General features: G+C 42.4%; 1 protein-coding gene across 1 annotated transcript in view; it reads left to right on the forward strand.

The window, feature by feature from the left end:
• The window catches only part of BCAP29 (B cell receptor associated protein 29), a 110319-nt gene that overhangs the window by 20648 nt on the left and 62807 nt on the right, over positions 1 to 26864 (forward strand). The window contains exon 3 of the mRNA XM_040343544.1: positions 3298 to 3398. Within this exon, the coding sequence (XP_040199478.1) occupies positions 3298 to 3398 (101 nt within the window). The remainder of the gene's footprint in view (positions 1 to 3297; positions 3399 to 26864) is intronic.

Here is a 26864-nt window from a genome sequence, read left to right on the forward strand (position 1 = left end):
CTTCTCATACTGATTTCTGAATAGGAGAGGCAGTCTTTAATATAATGAATTGTTTAAATCGTAAACCCCTTCCTACCCGCACTATAGCTGAATGACGGCTACAGCGCAAGCTTCCAGTGCCAGGAGGATGTCAATAGACATCCTCCGGTTGGCGCGCACTGTGATCGCCGAGTCTTTCAGATTCAGACTCAGATGATCACAGAACAGGGTAAAGGGCCAATAACAGCGGGCCCTGTACCACCATCATATCATCAGTGCCACTTATCAGTGCTCATTAGTGGTGCCCATCAGTGTAGCCTCATCAGCGCACATCAGTGAAGGAGAAAAATTACCTGTTTACAACATTTTATAACAAACTTTTTTTTTTTAAATGTTCTTTTTTTTGCTAAAGAAATTATGCTTCTTTAGCACAAAAAAAAGTGGTGAATAAATGCCACCACAAGAAAGCTCTATTTGTGTGAAAAAAAATGATAATTTTGTTTGAGTACAGTGCTGCATGACTGCGCAATTGTCATTCAAAGTGCAACATTACTGAAAGCTGAAAATTGGCCTGAGCAGGAATGGGATGTAAGTGCCCAGTAGGCAAGTGGTTCTAATGAACAGACCTGTAGTGTCTGCATCCTTTTAGAAGCGGATGAACCTTAACTTGTATCCCACTAAAAATGAAACTAGTATTGCATGGGATGCTTAACCACTTAACGACCGCTGCATGTATATATACGTCCACAGAATGGCACGTACAGGCAGATGGGCGTACCCGTACGTCCCTGCCTTTCCAAGGGTCGGGGGTCTGATCCGGGATGATGGGGCAGCTATTCGTTTCTAGCCACCCCCCCCTGCGATCGCTCCCCAGAGCTGAAGGACAGGGAGAGCCGTATTTAAACACGGCTTCCCCGTGCTTCACTGTGGTGGCTGCATTGAATGTGTCATCCCTTTTATAGGGATCCACAATTGATGACGTCAGACCTACAGCCACACCCCCCTACAGTTGTAAACACACACTAGATGAAACATTAGCCCTTCAGCGCCCCCTGTGGTTAACTCCCAAACTGCAACTGTCCTTTCCACAATAAAGAATGCATTTTAAATGCATTTTTTGCTGTGAAAATGACAATGGTCCCAAAAATGTGTCAAAATTGTGCAAAGTGTCCGCCATAATGTCGCAGTCACGAAAAAAATCGCTGATCGCCGCCATTAGTAGTAAAAAAAAAATAATGAATAAAAATGCAATAAAACTATCCCCTATTTTGTAAACGCTATACGTTTTGCGCAAACTAACCGATAAACGATTATTGCGATTTTTTTTACCAAAAATAGGTAGAAGAATACGTATCGGCCTAAACTGAGGAAAACATTTTTTTTTATATATTTTTGGGGGATATGTATTATAGCAAAAAGTAAAAAATATTGCATTTTTTTTTCAAAATTGTCGCTCTTTTTTTGTTTATAGCGCTAAAAATAAAAACCGCAGAGGTGATCAAATACCACCAAAAGAAAGCTCTATTTGTGGGAAAAAAAGGACGTCAATTTTGTTTGGGAGCCACGTCGCACAACCGCGCAATTATCTGTTAAAGCGACGCAGTGCCGAATCGCAAAACCTGGCCTGGGCTTTTAGCTGTATTTTGGTGTTCGGGGCTTAAGTGGTTAAAGTAATTTTATCCCTTTTGATCACTATAAACGCTCTCAATATATGCTGATCCTTGAGCACCCTGTACCTAGAGCAACAAATACAGTATATGCTAATCTAGTGTAGTGAACTTTTAGGCTCCATTCACATCTGAGTGAATCAAATCGCTGTGATTCTGCCCACAATTCGAAATAGCGGGAAATCGTGGGATGCCCTTGTGATCCTGTCACTTTCGATGGCACCCCAATCGTGGTGCGACTTTGTCCCAAATGTCGATGCGCAAGCAGAATCGTGGGACGCCTGTCGCAGAATCGTGGGACGCCTGTCGCACAAATTTTCTTTTGGGTGACCTGCAATTTTGTCGGCGCGATTTCACCACGGTTCGTCGGGCGACAATCGCAGCAAAATCGTGCCATGATTGGGGTGCCATTGGAAGCGACAGGAATTGCAAGGGCATCCCCCGATTTTTCGATATTTCAAATCGTGGGCAGAATCGCAGCGATTTCGTCCCCAATTTTGATTGTTAAGATGTGAACGGAGAATATTGTAACTTCCAATGCTGAATTCCAGGTGTAAATTCTTTTTTTTAAATGCAAGCAAGATAAGTACAGTTGTGTTGTGAAATGTTGCCACTGATATTGAAAATATTACTGATCATGCAGAAAGACTTTAAAGTGTTACTAACCCAGGATCCTGCATTCACTATATCTGGTGCATCTGGAAAGTATTCTCAGCGCTTTACTTTTTCACAGTGCATTATCTGCCTGTATCTCCTATGACGGGCAAGTGGCTACTGAATGGCAGGAAGAATCAATGGACTATGAGCACGCTCACCAGTCCACTTGTAGTTCATTGAGAAAGACAAGCCATTGGCTGCAGCGGCTGACAGGTACTTGTAGTTCTTTGGTTCACGGAACTCTATGAATGGATGATGCAGCTATGTGGGCAGAGCTATGCATGACTGTGGAGAAAAAGAGGCAGGAGCTGGAAAATGTTACATGTTCCACCCTAAATTCGGGTAGAATGTGTAACATGTTAGAAGGTGAATTTATCCTTTAATATCACCTTGACTTTTCATCATTTGCTAAAATCTAAAATAACTTTTTTTTTCAGTGAACTGATCCTTCAAAATCAAATACAGGTTAATTAATAGATGCAACAGGTTGTACTAATAATAAAGGTTTACAATTTGCCTAATCCACGTCATTTAAAATATATCCACTATAGGATAAATCTGATAAAAGTAGCCAAGAGTTCATGGATAATTTACATTTATATAGATATCAAGGGATTTAAGGTAGACTGACTGCTTAAAATGCTTAAAATGTGTTTTAGCATTTACAAGCATTTATACCAATTAAAAAGGTATCAAACTGGTATGTTATTCTTTGTTTTCTCTGCATTATTATAAAAAAATTTAATCCCCTGTACATCAGGTGTATTGGCCCAACATGTCCTGTAGAGGTCACACTTCATTTATTGTTTTGTATTCTAAGTCTATTTTACGTTATGGTAGCATTGAGATTTTTGTGTGTGTTATAGGATGTGTATTGGTTCAAACAAGCCCATTAGAATTATTTTTATATGTCCCTTTTTTCATTACAATTCATGCTTATATGTTACTTTTGTTATTGTGCTCATGCTGTGTTTATTATGTATTTTTGTTCCAGATGGAGAAAGATATTCCGATTTCAGTTATGGAGTAAAATATCTCCTTACTGGAACAAAGCATTTTTATCCATCATAGTTGTGCTGATTGTTCTTTTTCTTGGTAAGTGTGTATATTTTTATATTTGTTTTATGTAAATTTCCTTTTATATAAATTTGAATTTCGTTCTTGGTTAGAGTTCATAAACCCAAAACATGTGACATGTTACACAAACCACAAAGATCTAATATGCAGAAAATGATTGGCTAAACCCCGCAAGTGCAGATAATTTACTTTTATATTGGCTTTAGGCTCCATGCACACTGGAGCTGATAAACTGCAGTTTATTGGAGTTTGGGCGTTTTTATTTCAAAGCCCATAAACTCCACTCTATGTTAGCCTATGTGTCGATGCACACATGGACGTTTTACAGCTTTAATGAGCAGTGGAGTTTGTTTTTTTTTCTGAACGCCCGAAAATTGCGTTCAAAGTACTGTTTTTCTGCGTAAAAAAATGCAAAACGCCGAAAAAGCGCTAATACATGCTCAAAAACGCAGCTCGCCAGCGTTTTTTTTGTGTTTTTTTAACATTGAAAAAAAAACGGAAAAAAAAATCTAATAAACGCTATTGCAAAAATGTTAAAATACGTTGGGGAGGCTCTCTGCAAAGCTATTGGCGTTTTTAAAGCTTTTTTTAGCGTCCAGGGTGCATGGAGCCATAAAAATAACAAAATTCATAGAGGTTAGACAAAAAGTTTATTGCAACATAACACTTATGGTAGTAAAATAGTAAATTTTGGATAGAGATGTACACAGGTGAAGAAGAGACAACTGAGGGTGCATGAGGGACAGGGATTTGTTTACAAAAGTGGAACAGTCACTCCAAATAAGGAACAATTGGTGCATGAGGGACAGGGATTTGTTTACAAAAGTGGAACAATCACTCCAAATGAGGAACAATTGGTGCATGAGGGACAGGGATTTGTTTACAAAAGTGGAACAGTCACTCCAAATAAGGAACAATTGGTGCATGAGGGACAGGGATTTGTTTACAAAAGTGGAACAGTCACTCCAAATGAGGAGCAATTGGTGCATGAGGAACAGGGATTTGTTTACAAAAGTGGAACAATCACTCCAAATGAGGAACAATTGGGAGCTATGGCTTTGCTTGATCTGTTTAATAAAATATGCGGGCGATCAGTGAAAAAAAAAAAGATGTATAGTAGACCAAAGTAATTTTTTTCTTATTTTTATGGTAAGAATGGCTAAGTGTATATTAATGAAAATATCACCAGTAAAAAATTGGATTGATTTTTGATGAAATAAGTTGTGTTTAAATTTCTCTGATGCACACTTTTACCTTATTCTGGTCATACACGTAACAGTAAATGAGCAATTAATTATAGGTCTCATGGTTGAACACAATCCTAAACTACAAAATTATTTTCCGACACAACAAGTAAAATGCTTTGTTAAATTACATTTTACTGAATTGTCTGCCAGGATTGATTGTTCTTTTTTGGCAAAAAACAATCACGTTTAGACACCTCATGTAATGATGTCTCTTTCAGTAATGTATGATTCTGCCTTCCTACAAATTATGTCACCGGTTACAAAAAGGATTTTTAACACCACCAAGGAAGTGCAACAGGCCGGTGTGAAGACATGCATAGAATTTAAAGAGATACATTTTTCTTTAACTTTTTTTGCGCTAAAGATGAAAATAATGGGCAACAATAAATTCATATTCATTTAAATTCATGATACTAATTAAAGAGTTGAATATAATACAATTTTATATATATATATATATATATATATATATATATATATATATATAAATATATATTTTTTTTAAAACTTCAGTTTTTGGCCAAGCGCATCCTGCATTTTCGGTTTCGGCACCAAAATTTCCATTCGGCACTTGTAGTCTATTAATTCCCAGGAAACTGAATGAATAATGTGGCTGTGTTGGAGGAACCTGGTACAGCGGCACTGTTTTACATTTTTTTACAGCGAGTGTGGAGCAAAGATCCCCCACCCTCTGTCAGATGGGGCCAAGGGTAGAAGTGTTGCATCCTAAAAAACGGGTGGAACATGTAACATGTTCTAAAGGTGAACCTATCATTTAAAGGAGTTGTAAAGGCAAATTCTATGCATTAAGATAAAAAGCCTCTGTGTGTAGCAGACTTCTCAGCACCTCCCTATTACTTACCTGAGCCCCATCTCTCTCCAGCGATGTCCACGAGTGTCTTAGCCATCTGGGACTTTCCTCCTGATTGGCTGAGACACAGTGGCGTAATTGGCTCAGTTAGCCAATCAGGGGAGAGAGGGACTACATGTCTGAAAGAACACACGGAGCTGTGACTTGGTTCGGGTGCCCCCATAGCCAACTGCTTGCTGAGGGGGCACTGGACAGGAGGAAGGGGCCAGGAGCGCAGGAGGAGGATCTGGTCTGCTCTGTGCAAAACCAACTGCACAGAGGTGGCAACATGTTTTGTTGTAAAACCTAAAAGCTGATTGTTACTATGCACAGCTGCACCAAATTTTGTGTGCAACAGTTTTAGTAAATCACCCCCTATGTGTCTTAGTTGCAGCCACCTTCACAGGAGTAAAATACTTTCAATCCCAGTAAAGACAACAGCTGTAAATAAAACAAAATACACAGTGCCTTGAAAAAGTATTCACACCCCTTGACATTTTCTACATTTTGTCATGTTACAACCAAAACCGCAAATGTATTTTATTTAAATTTTCTGTGATAGACCAATACAAAGTGGCACATAGTTGTGAAGTGGAAGGAAAATGATAAATGATTTTCAATTTTTTTTACAAATAAATACTGTATCTGAAAAGTGTGGCATGCATTTGTATTCAGCCCCCTTTACACTGATACTCCTAACTAAAATCTATTGGAACCAATTGCCTTCAGAAGTCACTGAATTAGTAAATAGAGTTTACCAGGGTGTAATTGAATCTCAATATAAATACAGCTGTTCTGTGAAGCCCTCAGATTTTTTTTTTAGAGAACCTTAATGAACAAACAGCATCCTGAAGACCTGAGGAACACACCAGACAGGTCAGGGATAAAGTTGTGGAAAAGTTTAAAGCAGGGTTATGTTATAAAAACCGATTCCAAGCTTTGAACATCCCACGGAGCACCGTTCAATCCATCATCCAAAAATGGAAAGAGTATGGCACAACCTCAATCCTACCAAGACACGGTTGTCCACCTAAACTGACAAGCTGGGCAAGTAAAGCATTAATCAGAGAAGCAGTCAAGAGGACCATGCTAACTCTGGAGAAGCTGCAGAGATCCACAGCTCAGGTGGGAGAATCTGTCCACAGGACAACTATTAGTCGTGCACTCCCGAAATCTGGCTTTATGGAAGAGTGGCAAGAAGAAAGCCATTGTTGAAAAAAACCCATAAGAAGTCCCGTTTGCAGTTTGTGAGAAGCCATTTGGGGGACACAGCAAACATGTGGAAGAAGGTGCTCTGGTTAGATGAGACCAATATTGAACTGTTTGGCCTAAAAGCACACTAACTGCATATCACCCTGAGCACACCATCCCCACTGTATAACATGGTGGTGTCAGCAGTGTGAATGTTTTTCTTCAGTAGGAACAGGGAAGCTGGTCAGAGTGATGGGAAGGTGGATGGAGCCAAATACAGGGCAATCTTAGAAGGAAATCTGTTGGAGTCTGCAGAAGACTTGAGACTGGGGCGGAGGTTCACCTTCCAGCAGGACAACGGCCCTAAACATAAAGCCCTAGAGCTACAGTGCAATTGTTTTGATCAAAGTATATTCATGTATTAGAATGGACCAGCCAAAGTCCAGACCTAAACCCAACTGAGAATTTGTGGCAAAACTTGAAAATTGCTGTTCACAGGCACTCTCCATCCAATCTGACAGAGCTTAAGCTATTTTGCAAAGAAGAATGGGCAAACATCTCACTCTAGATGTGCAAAGCTGGTAGAGACATACCCAAAAAGACTTGTAGCTAAATGTGGTTCTACAAAGTATACAAATGCATGCCACACTTTTCACATATTTATTTGTAAAAAAACTTCTAAAACCAGTTATTATTTTCCTTCCACTTCTCAATTAGTAACTTGACAAAATGTGGAATATTTTAAGGGGTATGAATACTTTTTCAAGACACTGTACTATCATGCAATTAATATAGGCTTGGCATTTAATAAAAGGTCTTAAATCTGGTCACCCATTCACCACATCAACTTGTCATCTTAGAAACCAGTACAGGTCTGCCATTGGCTGGAATTTAGTCTGAAACCAGCTAATACAAGCAGCTAGAGCTATGCTCACTTAATTCGGTGAAGTTGTTATTGTTCCAGGCGCTCTCTGCTAACCCATGTTTCTCCCACCCCTACATATTCCACAGGCATTAGCCCCAATATGCAGCAGCAGGGACCTATTGCAAAATTGTAGGAACAGCTGGCATGTGTCTCTGATGCCAGTCCGCTTAATGCCACTGCTGGCACTACCTTCCTTACCACTATTTTGCAATAGTCCTTTCCAGTAAGAAAAGTTTGCAAAACCAGACTAAAAGGAAAATAAAAAGGGTCTTCACCCCAGGAACCAAAAATGTCTGCAAATATTGTAGCTGCAGACTTTTAATAAAAGAACACTTATCTGTCCTAGGATCCAGCGCTGTCCTCACCCAGGCTGATTCTTTACCGACCTTTGGGTTCCTGGGCCGGCATCTTTAGTGTGGGAAGCCGGCTGTGACTCCTTGCAGCTTTACAGCCGGCTTCCCACTGCCCACCACACCTTGACTGGTCCTGCAGCCCTCTGGGACCAGTGACGTGTCCCAGAAAGGCTGCCCAGGTGATCTGTGCTGAAGTGGGAGCGGGTACCTATCAAGACACTAGGTCCAAAAAAATGTATGTGCCCAAAGTTATAGAGAAGGACTGGGGGGGGGGGGGGGGGTAGAGAGAGGCAGAAAAGCACAACTTGCCCTTTTGCTCGAAGTTTCACTTTAAGCTTTCTGACATGCACTCTAGATTCAGGTAGTGCTTCTAGAATATGCTGCTGTGACAGGTTCCATACAAATTATCGCCAATTTACAGGTAAGAAAACTGGAGGCCATTAAGATCAACTTCTTCTCAGCATTGAGAAGAAACAATCTACCAATGTTGCTTGACACTTCAACCAGAATCATGATGGGGACATCTCAGTGGTGGAGGTACAGGTTATAGTGAAGATATATACACCTAAGAGAGGGGAGATGTTTTTAAACTTCTCTGTAAAATATGTTTTTTTGGACTTTTCCATTTAAAACACGCATACCTTATGGTTTGAATCTTGAATGGGATATAACACACTTTTATGATTTAGAGTTTTCTACTGTTGTCCATTTTTCTGCGTCCCTTTTTTTTTTGTACCTTAACACACTATTTTTCATTCCATCCAATTTTGATGATGGTACAGCTTTCTTTAAAAGATTGTGTGAGATATTATACCTGTTACCATCCTCTTTCTTATTTTTCTATCATGGGTATGATAAAAATTGGGACCTAGAAGGCCAATGTAGCATTCTTTATTCTCCATGATATGCTCCCTCCTTTAGGCTGTTCATTGTCTTTCTTCCTTGTTTTTCTTTACTGTTTCCCATCGCTGTTTCTTTTTACCGTATTTTACCTGCACATAGTAACACTTTTCTGTGTTGCACCTTGTTGCTTATGGGCGCTTTATAATATTAGCCTTTTTTAGGGAGGTGGGTTGCTTTCCTAAACGTTTGGATAGAGATGCTTTTTTTTTTTTGCTATGCATAACGTTTAGGATCTGCTATATGACAGGTATTGTTTTTGCAATATATCTTGTTGCTGTTTGGATTTGTCCATCTGACATGTAACAGGAGTGCAGCCCTTTGTTGTTGACACACAGTTACACAATGTAGCGTGACATGACTAAAGTTATATAATCTATTAAATATGATGTTTTATACAAAATTGCGAGCACTTGCACATTTTTGTGTATCTCTCTGGTTGTATCATATGTATGTCTCCTATTTGTCTTTCTTTAAGTTTTTATTAATGTACACTCTTGGCTATAGGTGGTATATATATTTTTTACATTTTTTGCTTTATGTCTAGATTTATAAAATGTTTATATCATGTATGTCAAATTGTTATGCATTAGCTAGCCCATTAGCACAGGTGATTTCAGGTGCAGCTCTCTTTGGGTGTGCACTTTTAAAAGCTTAGTCCATATTGATGTTGTGCTTGTAGAATCCCTACAAGCATTTATCTTACTGTGGTGTGCAGTCATTCCTTCTCTGTACATAGTGCTTATTACTGCCACTTCTAGAATCTGTGGCTATGACTGTAAGGCCCCGTACACACGACCAAACATGTATGCTGAAACTGGTCCGCGGACCAGTTTCAGCATACATGTTCGGTCGTGTGTAGGCGCGAGCGGGCAGAATTCCAACAAACATTTGCCCGCCGGGCCTTTTCCCAGCGGGCAAATATTCCTGGACTTGTTTTAAAACCGTCCGCTGGAATCCTGCCCGCTCGGACATGTATGGTCGTCAGTACAGACCTACCGTACATGTCCGAGCGCCCGCCGTCCCTCGCATGCGTCGAATGACTTCGACGCATGCGTGGAAGCATTTAAAAGGCAGGCCCGCCCACTTCGCCGCGTCATCACCACGGCGACGGCACGGACACGCCCCGCCTATTGTTTACGCGCGGACTTCTGTACGATGGTTAGTACAGCCATCGTACAGAAGTCCCCGGGCAGACATGTACGGTGAAAACGGTCCGACGGACCGGTTTCATCGTACATGTTTGCCCGTGTGTACCCGGCCTTACAGGTTCCATAGGACTTATCTGCAATTTACAGATCAGAAAAATGGCGGCCATTAAGACCAACTCCGCCAGTGCTCAGAGTCATTAATATGTGACCACTTCCTACACAAATCAAGGCTCTATTGTTGCTATAGTGCCAGCGGTTAGTAAAGACGAATATTGTGGCATGTTTGTCAGGAACATCATGCCAGCCATCAGGCTGTGTGTGTGCATAAGCATGCACGTTATCAGGCTAATACTTGTGTGCATCAGCATTGTTACGTTTACGTCCACTGCCGCCAAGCGGACTATCTAAACCTGAACTCATCATTCTGATCCTTTTATTGACCTGGCTTCCACTTGGCCTGCTTTCAGATTAGTCTTGCCTGCTTTTGTTCGCTATCAACCTCAGCCTGGACTACTGACCACACTTCTGCCCAGTGAATTTGTACCTTACTGTCACCTCATTGCCGACCTATGCCCGTTCCTGACTCATCCTGCCTGCAACTTGTTATCTTCCCACTCCGCTGTCTTTAGATCAGGCTTGGGACCCAACTCCACCTTTAACTGAGATTAAAACATCCATGGTGCACCGCCAGCTCTAGCCCAGCACTTTTAAGTTTCAGCCCACAGTGTTGGCACTCTGGCACTTGTGCTTTTTCTTTGCCCCTGCAGATCTTGTCTCAACTTCCAGGTGTACTTGGGAACTGTGCAAGAGGCCACCATCTTTATCTCAGGCTCTGCATAAAAGTAGATGACGGTACTATTCATACCGTATAATCTTGTCAGGGTCTGAGACAGTGATGAATGGAAGATGACCTTCCAAACATGCTTTGGCCACAATGAATACTTTGTCACGTGGTTTCAACTCAGTAATGCTCCAGCCATGTTTCACCATTTTGTAAATGAATCTTTCATTTTGGACTTATTTATAATTGTCTATTTGTATGATAGCCTGATCTTTTCAACTTCTCTTTGGTCGACTAGGACAACATTGTCTCTATGCCAAGGCAAAAAAATGTGAGTTTGAAAGGGATACAATGTTTCATCGACTTTGCAAACTTCTACAGGAAATTCATATGGGGTTTTTAGACATTATCCCCCCCATATTACCAAAAAGCATGACTAGTTTTGAGGGACCTTGGAAGCACCATTTGGGTTTGAAGGGTTAAAAGGACTCTGTACCCATCCTAAAACATCCAAATCCTGCCCTGGCATACATTTTGGAGGTGGATACCTAAGATAATGCCGTAGGGGCCATTATTTACAAACACCAAGGGACTAAATCTCTAATGTATTCAGTAGCAGAAAACAAAAAACAGCACGGTGGAATTTTTTTTACAATGTGGCGGATCTTGAACATCTGGCAATAAAGTTCATTAGGATAATGACACTACTGATTGGAGGAAGTTGCCCACCCAATACAAATTTTTACAGGCCACAGGAACTTGGAGTACATCATAGCTGAAAAGCATCTAAGACCCTGGAAAGCAAGGTGGGGCACTCTTTTTCTCTTGTTTAAATATTTATATTACATACTGGGCCAAGTCTAAGGGCCCTTTCACACCAGCGGATGAACGGTCCGCTTTTCATAAGTCCATTACGGACTTACAATGGTTTCCTATGGGATCACATCCGTAATCACCCGCCTCCGTCAGGATCCGTTTTTTCAGACGGAAGAAAACCCTATTTTTCTTCCGTCTGACGGATCGGATCGGATGAATACGGACAGACGGTCCGTATTCATCCGATTCCCCATAGGGGAGAGCGGAGGAGAGACAGGGCGGTCTCTGCACTGTGTGCGGGGACCGCCCTGTCAGCCGACAACTCAGCGGGGATTAACAGAGGAATCCCCGCTGAGCCAAACGGGCTAACAGAGCGGATCAATACGGATCCGCTCCGTGTGAAAGAGCCCTAAGAATGGTAAACTTGACTCTATTTATCTTTGTACCCTGAATCTGAAGACCCTGTGCAGCCAGACACCTTCTGTAAGCCGGAATATTTTGTTGATGCAACCTGACCTCATATGTCAGATTCGGCAGGCATCAGGCAGGGAATTCTTTACCAAGGGATATGAACATGTAGGAGTAGAATGGCTGTAACGGAATGACCCGTGACAAACAGAGACTTTTGAAGGATGAGGGGTACTCCTGTGCCAGCATCACTTATAACTCTTGGGTCTAAGGTCAACCTGTGTCCCTTTTGGGCATAGGGTGACTGAGAAATATTAATTAGAAATTACATGAGCTGGGACATAACTGATAATTTATATTGCAGGATATCTTGAGATATTCAAATGATTTCATGCTGACCCACAAGCGGTCAATAGTGACTCATTCCTCTGTGTAGCATAGGCTGTTGATATGCTAATTGAGTCTGGACTGGGATGAGGTGGATTTGAGCTGGCTTCTGGATCTCTCATTATGTATGCTAAATCTTGTTTTGTGTGTGGAATGTGACTTGTCAAGCTGTGGTAATTACCTCCTCTAATGCAGAGACAGGCTGTCTGGAATGTTTAGTAATTAGCCCATCTGAAGGTGTATTGAAGCCCCCCCAGTGTGTGATGTGTGGGTGAAGAGTTTGATTGTTCCTGTGATTACTGAAACATGCCTTGTAAATTGTATATAAACCTGAAGGCTAACCATTAAAAGTGTTCATACATTTTGACTCAGAGAACGGAGCTTGTCTCATCTTATTCTGGGAAATGGGATGTCTGATGTCTGCTAGATTGTGGAGTGTCAGATAAGCTGTCGTGTTTGATGGAAGGGATATCGTAAACGGTGGTGACCGTTACAATGGCCTTTACTAGCATGAAGGTAAAACTACTAAAGTCGCTTCCCATTCCTGAGAGACATTGGGATATGATTTCAATGGACTTTATTGTCGATCTTCCTTCTTCTGAAGTTTTTTCAGACATCTTTGTGATTTTGTTCTGTTTTTCTAAAATGGCACACTTTGGAATAGTGACTAAACTTCTGACCAGTGAATTTGTACCTCACTGCTTGCTTGTTTTGAACCTCTGCCTCTCCCAGACTTTGATCGTGCCTAAGACTTATAGGTAGATTCACGTACGGCGGCTTAACTTTGTGCGGGCGTAACGTATGTTATTTACGTTATGCCGCCGCAATTTAGAGAGGCAAGTGCAGTATTCACAAAGCACTTGCTCCGTAAGTTGCGGCGTAGCGTAAATTGGCCGGCGTAAGCCCGACTAATTCAAATGTGGAAGAGGTGGGCGTGTTTTATGGAAATTATTCGTGACCTCACGTAAATGATGCTTCGAACGAACGGCGCATGCGCCATCCTTGGACGTATCCCAGTGCGCATGCTCCAAATCACGTCGCAAATAGTCAATGCTTTCGACGTGAACGTAACCTACGCCCAGCCCTATTCTGAATCGACTTACGGAAACAACGTAAAACGTGAAAAATACAACGCTGTGCCGACGTCAATACTTAACATTGGCTGCGCCATCTTTTTGGTGGTTTATCTTTAGACCTGAAAACGCCGTACGTAAACGGCGTATCTTTACTGCGACGGGCGTGCGTACGTTCGTGAATAGGCGTATCTTGCCGATTTACATATTCTAGGCGTAAATCAGCGTACACGCCCCAAGCGGCCAGCGTAAATATGCAGCTAAGATACGACGGCGTAGGAGACTTACGCCGCTCGTATCTTGGCAACATTTAAGCGTATCTCAGTTTGAGCATACGCTTAAATGTACGACGGCGCGGATTCAAAGTAACTGTACATGAATCCAGCTAATAGTGTCTTCCTGCTTGGCTGTCTCGAGATTAAGCTTAAGACCCAACTCTGCCTTTAACTTGACACATCCATAGTGCACTGCCAGCTGTACTCCTGCTCACCTAATACCAGTGCTTTAAAGTTCCAGCTCACAGTGTTGGCACCCTGGCCTTTGTGCCTTTCCTTCACCCTAGTAAACCATGCCTCAATTTCCAGAAGTGATTGGACAGGAATGGTGCAAGAAGCCACCCTTGCAATCTATGGTTTGGCATACAGGTTCATGACAACATTGAACTAAGAATTCAGCAGATTATTTCTAAAGGAGAAGTATCATGATTGTTATCTTGATTTTACAAGCAACATTTCTGTATACAAAACACATAAGAAACGTGTACTGGACATTTCACATTTCACACCTTTCCCTTGAGAAGCAGTCCTCATTGTCCTTTGTAACAGTTCAGTTTTACCTTTTATTGTGAAAAGTTTTTTTTATTAAAAAATAATTTTGACATTACAGTTTAAAAAAATGAAAGTTGGTAATAAACACTCTCTCTATTTTTACCTACAGGTAAGCCTAAAATAAGACTTACCTGCAGGTAAACTGAATATCTCCTAAATGTGCACCGTTTATGATATTGCCATGCACAAGAAAAAAAAATTCTCTTATTGTCCATGGACGGACACAGCTCCTTAAATCTTGACAAGTGGGTTATGTTCCCTGTTTACAGGAGAGGACTAGGCAGAAACATGTTAGATAATTAAATACATAAAATAGAGAGAACAGTGCGCATACCTCAAAAAAATGTGAACCAAATAAAGCTGCGACTCAAAATTTTATACAACATAAATAGTACAAAGAAAGAAGGAGTCGCGCTAAACAAATGAAAATATCCTAGTGAAAAAATATTTAGAAAAAACAGTCTGTGATAATAAATGTAAAGATGCAGTCCAAAAATAGTTCGAAGAACCAAACTTTTCTTGCAAAGTGTAAACGGTGCTCAATCCGTGTAATATTGGAGACTACTCCTGCATTAGATGAAATAATAAGCAGTTCACCCAAACGACAATGCTGACCCTTACCGGAAACAATGATCCCAATGGATCAAGTCATGCAGGAATGATCGCAATGTGGAAATGGATGTAGCACGCCACCTGACGGGTTCCTCAGTAGCCACCGATTACGTCACAGAGCATCCAAAGAAAAAAACTCACATAGTGTAAAACCATAAATCAAAACACACATAGGACTACACCCAGTGGTTGACTGACGGACAATGTGAAATTATGGACCACCACCACCACATACACTGACGCTTACCGGAACATTAGATCCCAGTGAGGATCAAACAAGGCAGAGAAAATACACTCCAACATGGGGGATAGAGCGATCCCGGAAGTGAGGATCCACGAGGTCACCAATAAAGTTGTGGAATGGCCATAAATGAAGAAAAACTAATATAGTGTAATACCGCCAAATGATTTAATAAAGGAGATCGGGTACACTTACACTTATGAAGATAAAAAACAGCATAAAATCAACAGCCGGCCGGCGTGGCAGAACGAGGATTCGTCGTCAATGCGCGGTGATGTCAGAACGCCCTTTTGGGCCCAGCGCCCTGAGGAGAAATTTTATTTTACTTTTTCTTGAAGAATCTTCTTTCAACTGTCGGCTGAGAGACAGGCTGGATAATATAGATCCTTGTAGTCTACTCAGTCCGACCAGCAAGCGTGGGCACACCTTTGCAAAGTGGCTGGGTCTGCCACGCCATACCCCATGACTCCTGGAGTGGCCGGTGAGCTTTGCTCCGAGGTCCACATATGACCTGGCTGTGGTGTTGTCTCACTCACAATGGACCGGGCCGTCAGCTACCTCCATTGCGGTTGTAGTTCTGTCAGGAATGCGTCAGTGAGTTCTCGCTCGGACGGGTAAGTACAGTCCCTCTTGCTTCGGTGGGTTGGTACGGCTGGGCATTCCTGGGGTTCGGGGGTCCTCTTCTCCTCCCTTCCCTGCTCCTTTTCCCTTGCTGCATTGCTAACATTGCCGCTGTCAGGGGGGAGGGGGCCTTCCTGAGGGGACTGTGTTATCTGGCCTGTGTTTTTTCACTGTTAAAAAGCCCTGTGATGAGCACAGATGTTTATGTATGATTACCCTGTATTATACTTCAGCGAGTAGTTAGACGCTGACTGATTGGTGATCCTTACCCACCTGTAACGGTTTTGTATGGACATTATATCTCATATGCTCATTGCAATGTATCTGTGTCTTATCCTTAAAAAAAAAAAGCCCTAGGAGGCTTTTCCTGTTTAAACGCAGCATTTTGCCGCCATTTGGCACACAGGTCCCTGCAGATGCCGCACAGTTACCTCACGGTTCTTTTCCTCTCACACGCTGTGTGCTGAGAGCAAATGGCAGCGCTGGGCAGTCCCCTTCTGAGGTGAGTCCCCTGGTTACCCCTGGTCAGCGCAGCAAGTGGGTGAGAGGCCCTGAATAGGGCTCTAGGAGCTTTTGTTTATTTGTAAGGACAGGTGTGCATATTATAATACACACTATGTAAATATTATTAATATCCGGAGTCAATATCTGGGTCCTTCCCCACATGCTGGTGGTGGCAGCAGGTGTTAGCGCCTGGGATTACCACAGAGGTTTTATTGTTAGTCCTCGACACGTTTGTGCCAGCGTGGGGGTGGACTGTGGACGGGCGGTAAAAGGGTGCCCCCTTCCCCCGTTATCCCCTGGGGAATGCTCTGTTATGGAGCCATGGACCAGGTACCTGGGTAGTAGTAAAAAAAAAAAAAAGCAGGATAAGGCATTTATGGGTGCGCTTTTTACTGCTGCAAGGGACTCTCAAGCTGCATAGTGCAGCTGGGTTTCCGCCAAGGGCTCGGTATTTTTTAGATTACACAAATCAGACCGCTCTGTGTAGGTTTTTTTCCCTTCTGTGCCCTTTTTTGATAATTTCTGAGATGCGGAATGAGAAAAGACGCTGAGGGCTTTTGTAGTCCCTCACCGCCGGGCGGGAACCCCCGCTTGTATGGATCTGACTGATAGAAGATCAGAAGTACTGACCCGTTCCAGGTTTACAATGCTGGGGTCTGACTTGCGGCCTATTATGGCCACTACTCTGGGGTCTCAGTCGGCGCTGGTGCCATTTTTTGGGAGGTTTTTCAATTACATTGAAAACTCCCATTGGCGGCCATTTTGTCGTAGCTGCGCTATGGCGCAGCTTACATTGCGGTCGGCCATTTTCCTGTGGCCGTGTTCTGAACGCTCGGCAGCCATCTTGGAGTAGTTCTGACCCCTAGTGCTGTATACAACTCACGGAGTGAGCATTTTGCTCTAGACAGTGGAGGAGCACCATCTCTCCAAAAGTTATTAGGCTAGCGGACCAGCTGGTCCAGGGCCTCATATAGGTCTGTGATGCTTCATTGAATGCTGCGCCCTTGTTATCCAGGGCTTTTGTTTCAGAATGGTTTTATGCACACAGTGGTGTAGTGGTTAACTCCATTACTTGGCAGCAAGAGAGTCATTGGTTCGAATCCGGACACTGGCGCCAATCTGCCTGGAGCTTGCATTGTCGCTCCCTGTGTCTGCGTGGGTTTCCTCCGGGTACTCCGGGTACACTTCCTCCAAAGGCATGTGTGCATACACCTACATAATATACATACACACTATGTGTGTGTATTATTTAGGGGCAACCCTCCGAGGCCGTCAAAGGCCCAGCTGGGGGACTAATCTGTCCCTGGGTGCGTAAGACGATCACGCCGGCAGCCAAATCCTGCCAATGTATGTAGCCTTCCCTCCCTGTCTCTAGGTGGGAGGGGCGGCTTGCAGGTTCACAATTAGTTGAAACCTCCCTGCTCTCCGACCAGTGGGTCTGCGAGGTGGTCTCTTCGGAGTACTAGATAGGGTTTCCTCCTATCCACAGAACAAAGTTATTTTCTCGTGTCTTCCTCTCCGGCCCGTCGGTCTGCCTTGGGCAGTGTGGGATTTGCTAAGCTGCGGGGTAATTTTACCTTTCCTGCAGGAGGAGAGGTTTGGGGTTTTTCTATGGGCCTCAGGCCCTAAATACCTTTGTGAACGTCGGGTAGTTCTGCATGGAATCCATTTGTTCGGTGGTAGCTGCGCTCCATCCGGGGGACATCCTGGCGTCCTCGGACATTAGGGACGCATACATGCATGTTCTGTTTTGCGCATGTCACAGTGTTTTTTTCTGTGCTTTGTGATGAGAGAGGGTCTCTGTCAGCCTGTGGCCCTCTCTTTTGATCTGTCAGCACCATGGGTTTTCAGCTAGGAGCTTGCACTTATCCTAACTTTGTTGGGACAGCGAGGCTTTGCCTCATTGGCTACTTGGACGACTTTCTTCTGAGAGCAGGTTCTGTCTCCGACCTAGTGGATGTGTTATTCCCATTCAAACCCTCCGAAGATTCGGGTGGGTGTTAAACGTTTAGGCCAGAAGGTGTAGCTCAGTGGCAGCAAGCCTGCCCTCCATGTGTGCGACCCAGGGTTCAAATCCTGGGCATGCTATGTTCCGACTCAGCGTTGGAGTTTCTAGTGTTGATCCAGACTCCTCGGTGGCGAAGATTCTTCTTCCCCTGGAGAAATTGCAGACTCTTCGGTCTGGGGTGAAGGTACAGTGGGGATCGAAAGTTTGGGCACCCCAGGTAAAAATTTGTATTAATGTGCATAAAGAAGCCAAGAAAAGATGGAAAAATCTCCAAAAGGCATCAAATTACAGATTAGACATTCTTATAATATGTCAAAAAAAGTTAGATTTTATTTCCATCATTTACACTTTCAAAATTACAGAAAACAAAAAAATGGCGTCTGCAAAAGTTTGGACACCCTGCAGAGTTAATATCTTGTACTGACCCCTTTGGCAAGTATCCCAGCTTGTAAATGCTTTTTGTAGCCAGCCAAGAGTCTTTCAATTCTTGTTTGAGGTATCTTTGCTCATTCTTACTTACAAAAGTCTTCCAGTTCTTTGAGATTTCTGGGCTGTCACGCACTGCTCTTTTAAGGTCTATCCATAGATTTTCAATTATGTTGAGGTCAGGAGATTGTGAAGGCCATGGCAAAACCTTCAGTTTACGTCTCTTGATGTAATCCCCCGTGGATTTTGAGGTGTGTTTAGGATCATTATCCATTTGTAGAAGCCATCCTTCTCTTTAACTTCAGCTTTTTCACAGATTGCATGAAGTTACCATCCAAAACTTGCTGAAATTTTATTGAATCAATTTTTACTTCTACTCGTGAAATGTTTCCTGTGCCACTGGCTGCAATACAACCCCAAAGTATGATTGATCCACCCCCATGCTTAACAGTTGGACAGAGGTTCTTTTCATTAAATTCTGTGCCCTTTCTTCTCCAAATGTATCTTTGCTCATTCCGGCCAAAAAGTTCTATTTTAACCTCATCGGTCCACAGAACTTGTTTCCAAAATGCATTAGGCTTGTCTATATGTTCATTTGCAAAGTTCAAACGCTGATTTTTGTGGTGAGGACGTAGAAGAGGTTTTCTTCTGATGACTCTTCCATGAAGACCATATTTGTATAAGTACAGGCATACCCCACTTTTAAGTACACAATGGGACCAGAGCATGTATGTAAAACGAAAATGTACTTAAAGTGAAACAATACCTTTTTTCACTTCTAGGGTGTAGTGGGGGGGCGTCAGGGGCTGTAGTGGGGGTGTCAGAAGCTGTAGTTGAGGTCCCAGGGGCTGTAGTGTGGGTGTCAGGGGCACACTGGAACAGGGCGTGCTATGATCTCAGAGCTTCAGCTCCTTCTACTGTGGCTGCAAAATGTCTGTACAGTACTTGTAAGCCACTTTACATACACTCGTGGGTATGTCCTTACTCGCGAGTGTATGTAAAGTGAGTGTACTTAAAGCAGGGTATGCCTGTATCTCTTTATAGTGGAATAGTGTACCACAACTCCAGTGTCTGCCAGATCTTTCTGGAGGGATCGTGCAGTCAAACGTGGGTTTTGAATTGCTTTTCTCACAATCCTGCGAGCTGTTCTGTCTGATATTTTTCTTGGTCTTCCAGATCTTGCTTTAACTTCCACTGTTCCTGATGACTGCAATTTCTTAATTACATTCCAGAGGATATTGACATCTGAAAACGCTTTGCTATCTTCTTATGCCGCGTACAGACGGTCGTTTTTTGTGATGAAAAAAAGTGACGTTTTAAAAAACGTCATTTAAAATGATCGTGTGTGGGCAAAACGTTGTTTTATGTCTTCAAAAAAACGACAAAAAAAAATTCGAACATGCTTGAATTTTTTGTGTCGTTTTTCAAAACGTTGTTTTTTGTTTCACAGAAATTGACCGTGTGTGGCCAAAAACGACGTTTAAAACAACGTTTTTAAACCCGCGCATGCCCATAAGCTATTTGTGAAGCGAGCTTCAATGGAAAAAAGTGGTGAACGTAACCTCGCTTTGCTAGAGCATTGTGAAAAAAACGATGGTGTGTAGGCAACGTCGTTTTTGAAAATGAAGTTTCAAAAACTTCGTTTTATTTCATGATTTAAAACGTTGTTTTTTTTCATCACAAAAAACGACCGTCTGTCTGCATTATAGCCTTCTCCAGCTTTGTGAGCATCAACTATTTTCAGTTTCAGTTTTCTAGACAACTGCTTAGAAGAACCCATGGTGCTGATTGTTGGGGCAAGGTCAGATGAGTCTGGGCATTTAAAACCTTTGAGATTGACATCACCTGGTCTTCCCAGACGATGATTGAGAACAGTTCATGACACTGGCAGGTCTCAGCTTTGCAAAGTGGGAAGTGCATGCTATAAATTCTGCAGGGTGCCCAAACTTTTGCAGATGCCATTTTTTGGTTTTCTGTCATTTTGAAAGTGTAAATGATGGAAATAAAATCTAACTTTTTTTGACATATTATAAGAATGTCTAATCTGTAATTTGATGCCTTTTGGAGATTTTTCCATCTTTCCTTGGCTTCGTTATGCACATTAATACAAATTTTTACCTGGGGTGCCCAAACTTTCGATCCCTACTGTATTGGCATCACGCAATCGGTCTTCTCTCTGGGCACCTGCTGGTTCGGGGCCTGTGGGTAGCCTCCTTCAAGGCGGTATTGTATGCCCAGTTCCACACTCTGGTTTTCCAGTGGAAATACTGTCCAGGTGGTAAAAATCTCTTGTCTCTGAAAACATCAGATTCCGGTGCGCCACCTAGTCAGAGTCTCTTTGAGTTGGTGACAGAGATCTAGTGGGTCTCAGCAAAAAAAAAAAAGATAAATAGTGCAGCGCTAAATGATAAAAAAATAGTAGTGAACTAATGAAGTGACTACAAAGTAAATAAATCAATATATGTGGTGGTGAGACCACAACTAAATACAATAATATAAAGTCGATGTATAGTGAACACACAGTGTAAAAGAATTCCTTCAAATCACAACATTGGATACTGAATGACCGATTTGCCTGAGACACTAGGGGCGAGCATGCGCCCCCTGCTTGCCCCTGGTGCTGATGCGAGTGCGTGGCGGCACGATCACCGCCGTGCACCCGTGATCGCTCGTGACAGAGCGAGAACCGGGAGCTGTATGTGTAAACAGCAAAAATTTGAGAGCCGGTTCTCAAATTTTTCCAATGGGAAAAGTTCTTGTCTGAAATTTTGATCGCCTGTATGCAATTCCGACGCTCAAAAATCCTACGCATGCTTGGAATCAATTTGACGCATGCTCGGAATCATTGAACTTAATTTTTTTCGGCTCCTCGTAGTGTTGTACTTCACCACGTTCTTGACGGTTGGAATTTTGTGTGACTGTGTGTATGCAACTCGAGTTTGAGCCAAAATTCCGTTGGAAAAAAATCCACGGTTTTCTTGTCGCAATTTCCGATTGTGTGTACGTGGCATTAGAAGAATTTTGCTGAATAATAATAATCAGCATGGATACAAGAAAGACCGAAATTGAAAAAAAAGGTTTGACAAGTATTTTCAATATACCTTCCTATCTACTGATGCCACCAGCATAAGGATTGAAAATTGTTAAGGTTGATTGAGAAAGTTTAGTTCCGCTTTTATTGTAGCATGCAATGTCAAGCTGCAGTTTCTATAGGTGGTCCATACAGTGAACTTGGTGTAGCGATTTCATGATGTAGGTATGACATGATGTGGTTGTTTGTGAGCAGGTAGGGAATAACAAGTAAAATACAATTTATTAACTTTAGAAGGAGTTAGACAATAATTATACTATTTAATCTTCTATGTTTAGAGGATACTCTCTACAATACATGTTATTGTACATATATTGGCATACTACCCGACATTCTCTTCCTCTTTGTCTGTGGGTGTGTTTACCCACATACAAATGTTGTTTCTACAATTTTACTATATGCACAATTGATTTTATTATGTATGTTGAAGTTTCTGTTTGCTTAGATGCTCCAAATCGAGGGTTAATTGGCATAACCAAGCACCATTTATTTTTCAGCTGTGCAAATAGTATTTTTAAGTTGCACTTGCTGGTGTTTGTTAGATTATGATTAAGTGAACCTTAATTCGTGAAAAGGGTTAATCTTGCCATTAGGGGTGCAACGGATCGTCACCGATCCGTGATCCGAATGGGTCACCACGTTCGGATCGGCACACCCCGCGATCCGCGGTGCTCCACCCAGTGTGCTTGCCAGATCCCAGCGTGATACGCCTTCCCACCTCAGCGCGCTGACTTCTGTAGTCAGCGCGCTGAGACGGGAAGGGCTGTGCACTGGGCTCTGGCAAGCACACTTGGAGAGGGAATGCTGCTAGCATTGAAGCGCTGGTGTGAGAGGAGAGAAAAAAAAAAAGAGCACATTCACAGGGGTGGATTAAAGAGGTGAGGCTGTTTGGACATGTTTTTACAGCAAGATTATTTACTACTGCATGTTATTTCCCCCCTGTTCTGACAATGACTGAACACAAAGCTAAAAAAAGACCCATGAGATAAAACTTAGTTTTTTTTTTCCTTATATACAACAGGTATCAAAGATGTAGTTTTATGTGTGAAATGGTTGCCAAATGCCATAAAGCAACTATAAAATGTGTGTGTGTGTGTATATATATAATTTGGACAGATGAAAACGGACCTTCAGTCCGTTTTCATTGGTTTTGACCGATCGTGTGTACACGGCCTAAAACTCCGGTGGGTGTAGCAAGATTTGTTTTTCTTTTTGCTGATCCGAAAATGATCCGATCCGTGACTCCTGATCCGAGGATCGATCCGATCCGTGAGTTTTTTGATCCGTTGCACCCCTACTTGCCATGCCTGCATAGAGGTCTCATGATGTCTTATGATGTATCTTGATGGATTTTTATCTTCAATAAAGTAATTATCACTGCTTCATACCTGGGAGTGCAGTCAACCTTTCAAGAACCATTGGTGTAGAGGCTTTCACTTTCTGGTTATTACGAGTAAGGGGGCACTCTTTTTAGGTCTGGAGGAAAAGAGATTTAAAGGGGTTGTAAACCCTCCTGTTTTTTCACCTTAATGCATATAGGATAATGCATTAATGCATTAAGGTGAAAAAACTTCTCCTCGTGCTGCCTCCTAGGAAATTGGGAGCGGTGTCTTCTGGGACTTTGTGTGTGTCCCAGGAGACATCCGCCCATTCACTTAGCGCCGTGCGACTCGTGCATACGCAGTAGGGAACCGGGAAGTGAAGCCGCAACGCTTCACTTCCTGATTCCCTCACCGAGGATGGCGGTGGGGGAGCCGAGACCCGAGTGATTGCTCAGCTTCGGCTGCCGACATTGTGGGCACCTGCTAGCTTCCAGGTTCAATAAGAAGTTGGACAACTTTGTGTCCAGGACGAGAGATCCTTTGGCCTATAGATCGGATACTCTAATAATTCCGTGGAATCAGTTTTCACTGATCTATGCGTTTCCGCCGATCGTTCTCTTACAAAGGCTACTTTGCAGGATCAAGAAGGAAAGAATTCCTGTAATCTTAGTAAGCCCAAACTGGCCCAGAAGATCCTGGTACGAAATCATGAAGATGTGGTAGGAAAACCGTGGAAGCTTCCGCTTCGTCACGACCTGCTGTCGCAAGGTCCAGTGTTCCACCCTTCCTTACAAGAGCTAAATTTGACGGCTTGGCTGCTGAGACCCAAATGAACTGGCCCATATACTCTGTAGCAGAAAGTTCATTGGTTCATCATTTCAGCCTTCAGGAGAAGTCATCCAGATCGTCTGGTCATTTCGTGAGACCCTGCCGCATTGATTTTGGTCTTTTCAGGACCACAAGCACATCTGACCCACTGTTACACAACAGATGAGTCCATCTCACATGGTGAGTACCCCATCTTTCCTTTGTGTGAAGCAACCTTGAATTCTTCAGGAAAATCGGTCATTCAGTATCCAATGTTGTGATTTGAAGGAATTCTTTTACACTGTGTCGTCACTATACATGGACTTTATATTATTGTATTTAGTTGTGGTCTCACCACCACATATATTGATTTATTTACTTTGTGGTCACTTCATTAGTTCACTACTATTTTTTTATCATTTAGCGCTGCACTATTTATCATTTTTTTTTGCTGAGACCCACATTCTGAGGAAACAAGGGATCTCAGGTCCAGTGCTTTGTACACTTATTAATGCCAGAAAGCCAGCCTCCAGGCTAATCTACTATAGAGTCTGGAAAGCATATGTTTCATGGTGTGAAACTAACAAATGGAATCCTCAAAGATATGACATAAGTAGGATTCTCGCCCTTTGCCAGCTAGGAGTGGATATGAAATTAGCCCTTAGTACCATTAAGGGTCAAATATCGGCTCTATCAGTCTTTTTTCAAAGACCGCTGGCATCTCATTCCCTAGTTCGGGCTTTTTATTCAGGGGGTACTGCGGATCAATCCGCCAGTCAAGTCTCCCTTGTGCCCATAGGATTTTGAATTTAATATTGTCAGTGTTGCACAAGCAACCTTTTGAACCTATTCGCCATATTCCGCTGATTCCTTTAAGCAGGAAATTGGCATTTTTGATTGCTATCTCTTCAGCTAGAAGAGTATCTGAATTAGCAGCGCTTTCTTGTAAAAAGCCTTATTTAATTTGTCACAAGGACAAGATTGTTCTACGACACCATCCAACCTTTTTACCAAAAGGCCTTACTTTTTTCCTGATCCGCAGACAGCGGAAGAAAAGTTATTACACTCTCTAGATGTAGTGAGAGCAGTAAAGGTGTGTCTGCAGGCAACCGCTCAGATACGTAAAACTGATGTTTTGTTTATTTTGCCAGATGGTCCCAAGAAGGGACAAGCGGCATCAAAATCCAACATAACGCCGTGGCTTCGACAAGTAATTATTCAAGCTTATGGTTTATTCCTCCTTTTTCTGTTAAGGCGCACTCGACCAGAGCTATGAATGCTTCATGGGCAGTGCATCACCAGGCTTCGATGGCTCAGATCTGCAAAGCTGCAACTTGGTCTTCAGTCCATACATTCTCCAAAATTATATCAAATGGATGTAAGAGGACATGAGGATTCTGCCTTTGGGCGCAGTGTATGGGAACTTTATTTCTTGCTACAAAACTAAGGTACTTCCCTGATGGGAGGGGTTATATAGAGGGGAACTGTCTTTGATTGGTTGTGCCAGTGTCCAATCACCTCTGGTGACCATACCACCCATTATGTAATGATTTATAGCTCTGTGTCCCGTGGTGTACTCCAAGAAAAGGATTTTACAGGTAAGCTGTTCTAAAAATCATATTCTTTTTAACGCCGGACCTCCGCTTTATTTTTCTTAGCTAGGCTTATAAAGCACATAGGTACAGTGAGAGTTCTTCTTTAAAACTACAAGACAAATTTAAAAAACCACACTATGTGGAAATTCCAGCTTTATGTATCTGGTTTAGAGATGCAAGAAAAGGAGGAAGATTTTTGGCTCACAGAAGAGAAATATTTCTTATTAGACTTTAGAAGTAATTACACATGTCACAAGTGCAGGTACTATTTATCAAACCACAATATATAAACACAACGTGATGTGTAATGGGACTAGCTACAAAAGTCAAGCAATAAGTTTCCTTTATATGTCTGTAGCAATATGTGCAAAACTATTTTGCTGTACATGGACAAGGAAACATTCAGCAATTACAAGGATTAAAATCTTCAAAACACAACGGAATGCCAAAGACATACAACTGCAAAACGACTATATCAACAGGGAATCAAAAACTAATTTTTCAAAAGATTTGTATGTGCTCCGGCGTAAGCCCGCCTAATTCAAATTTGGATGATGTGGGCGTGTTGTATTTAAATTTAGTGTGACCCCACGCATTTGACGTTTTTTACGAACGGCGCATGCGCCGTTCGTAAAAGAATCCCAGTGCGCATGCTGGAAATTCCGTCGCAAATCGCCAATGCTTTAGATGTGAACGTAACTTACGTACAGCCCTATTCGCGAACGACTTACGCAAACGACGTAAAAAATTCAAAATTCAAAGCGTAACGACGTCCATACTTAACATTGCGTACGCCTCATAATAGCAGGAGCAACCTTACGCCGAAAAAGCCTAACGTAAACGACGTAACAAAATAGCGCCGGGCGTTCATACGTTTGTGAATCGGCGTATCTACCTAATTAGCATATTCCTCGCGTAAATCTACGGAAGCGCCACCTAGCGGCCAGCGTAAATATGCAGCCTAAGATACGACGGTGTAAGACACTTACGCCAGTCGGATCTTAGGGAAATCTATGCGTAACTGATTCTATGAATCAGGCGCATAGATACGACGCCGCAACTCAGAGATACGACGACGTATCTGGAGATACGCCGTCGTATCTCCTACCTGAATTCGGGCCCAGTATATTTAATGTCCTTAAAACCCACTGCCTAGAATTAAAGTTGAATGCACTGGCCTCACCACTGCAAAACAAGTACAGCAGTAATAAATAGGACAATGAATTCCTTTTTCTCTATATATCTTTGAAGATGTCTGCAAAAGATATATATTTTAAAGCGGAGGTTCACCCAAAAATCCACGTTTTGACATTAGCTGTAGCATACTGCTAACATCTGCAGTATGCTG

Source organism: Rana temporaria, chromosome 3, assembly GCF_905171775.1.
Source record: "Rana temporaria chromosome 3, aRanTem1.1, whole genome shotgun sequence".
NCBI classification, from domain to species: Eukaryota; Metazoa; Chordata; class Amphibia; order Anura; family Ranidae; genus Rana; species Rana temporaria.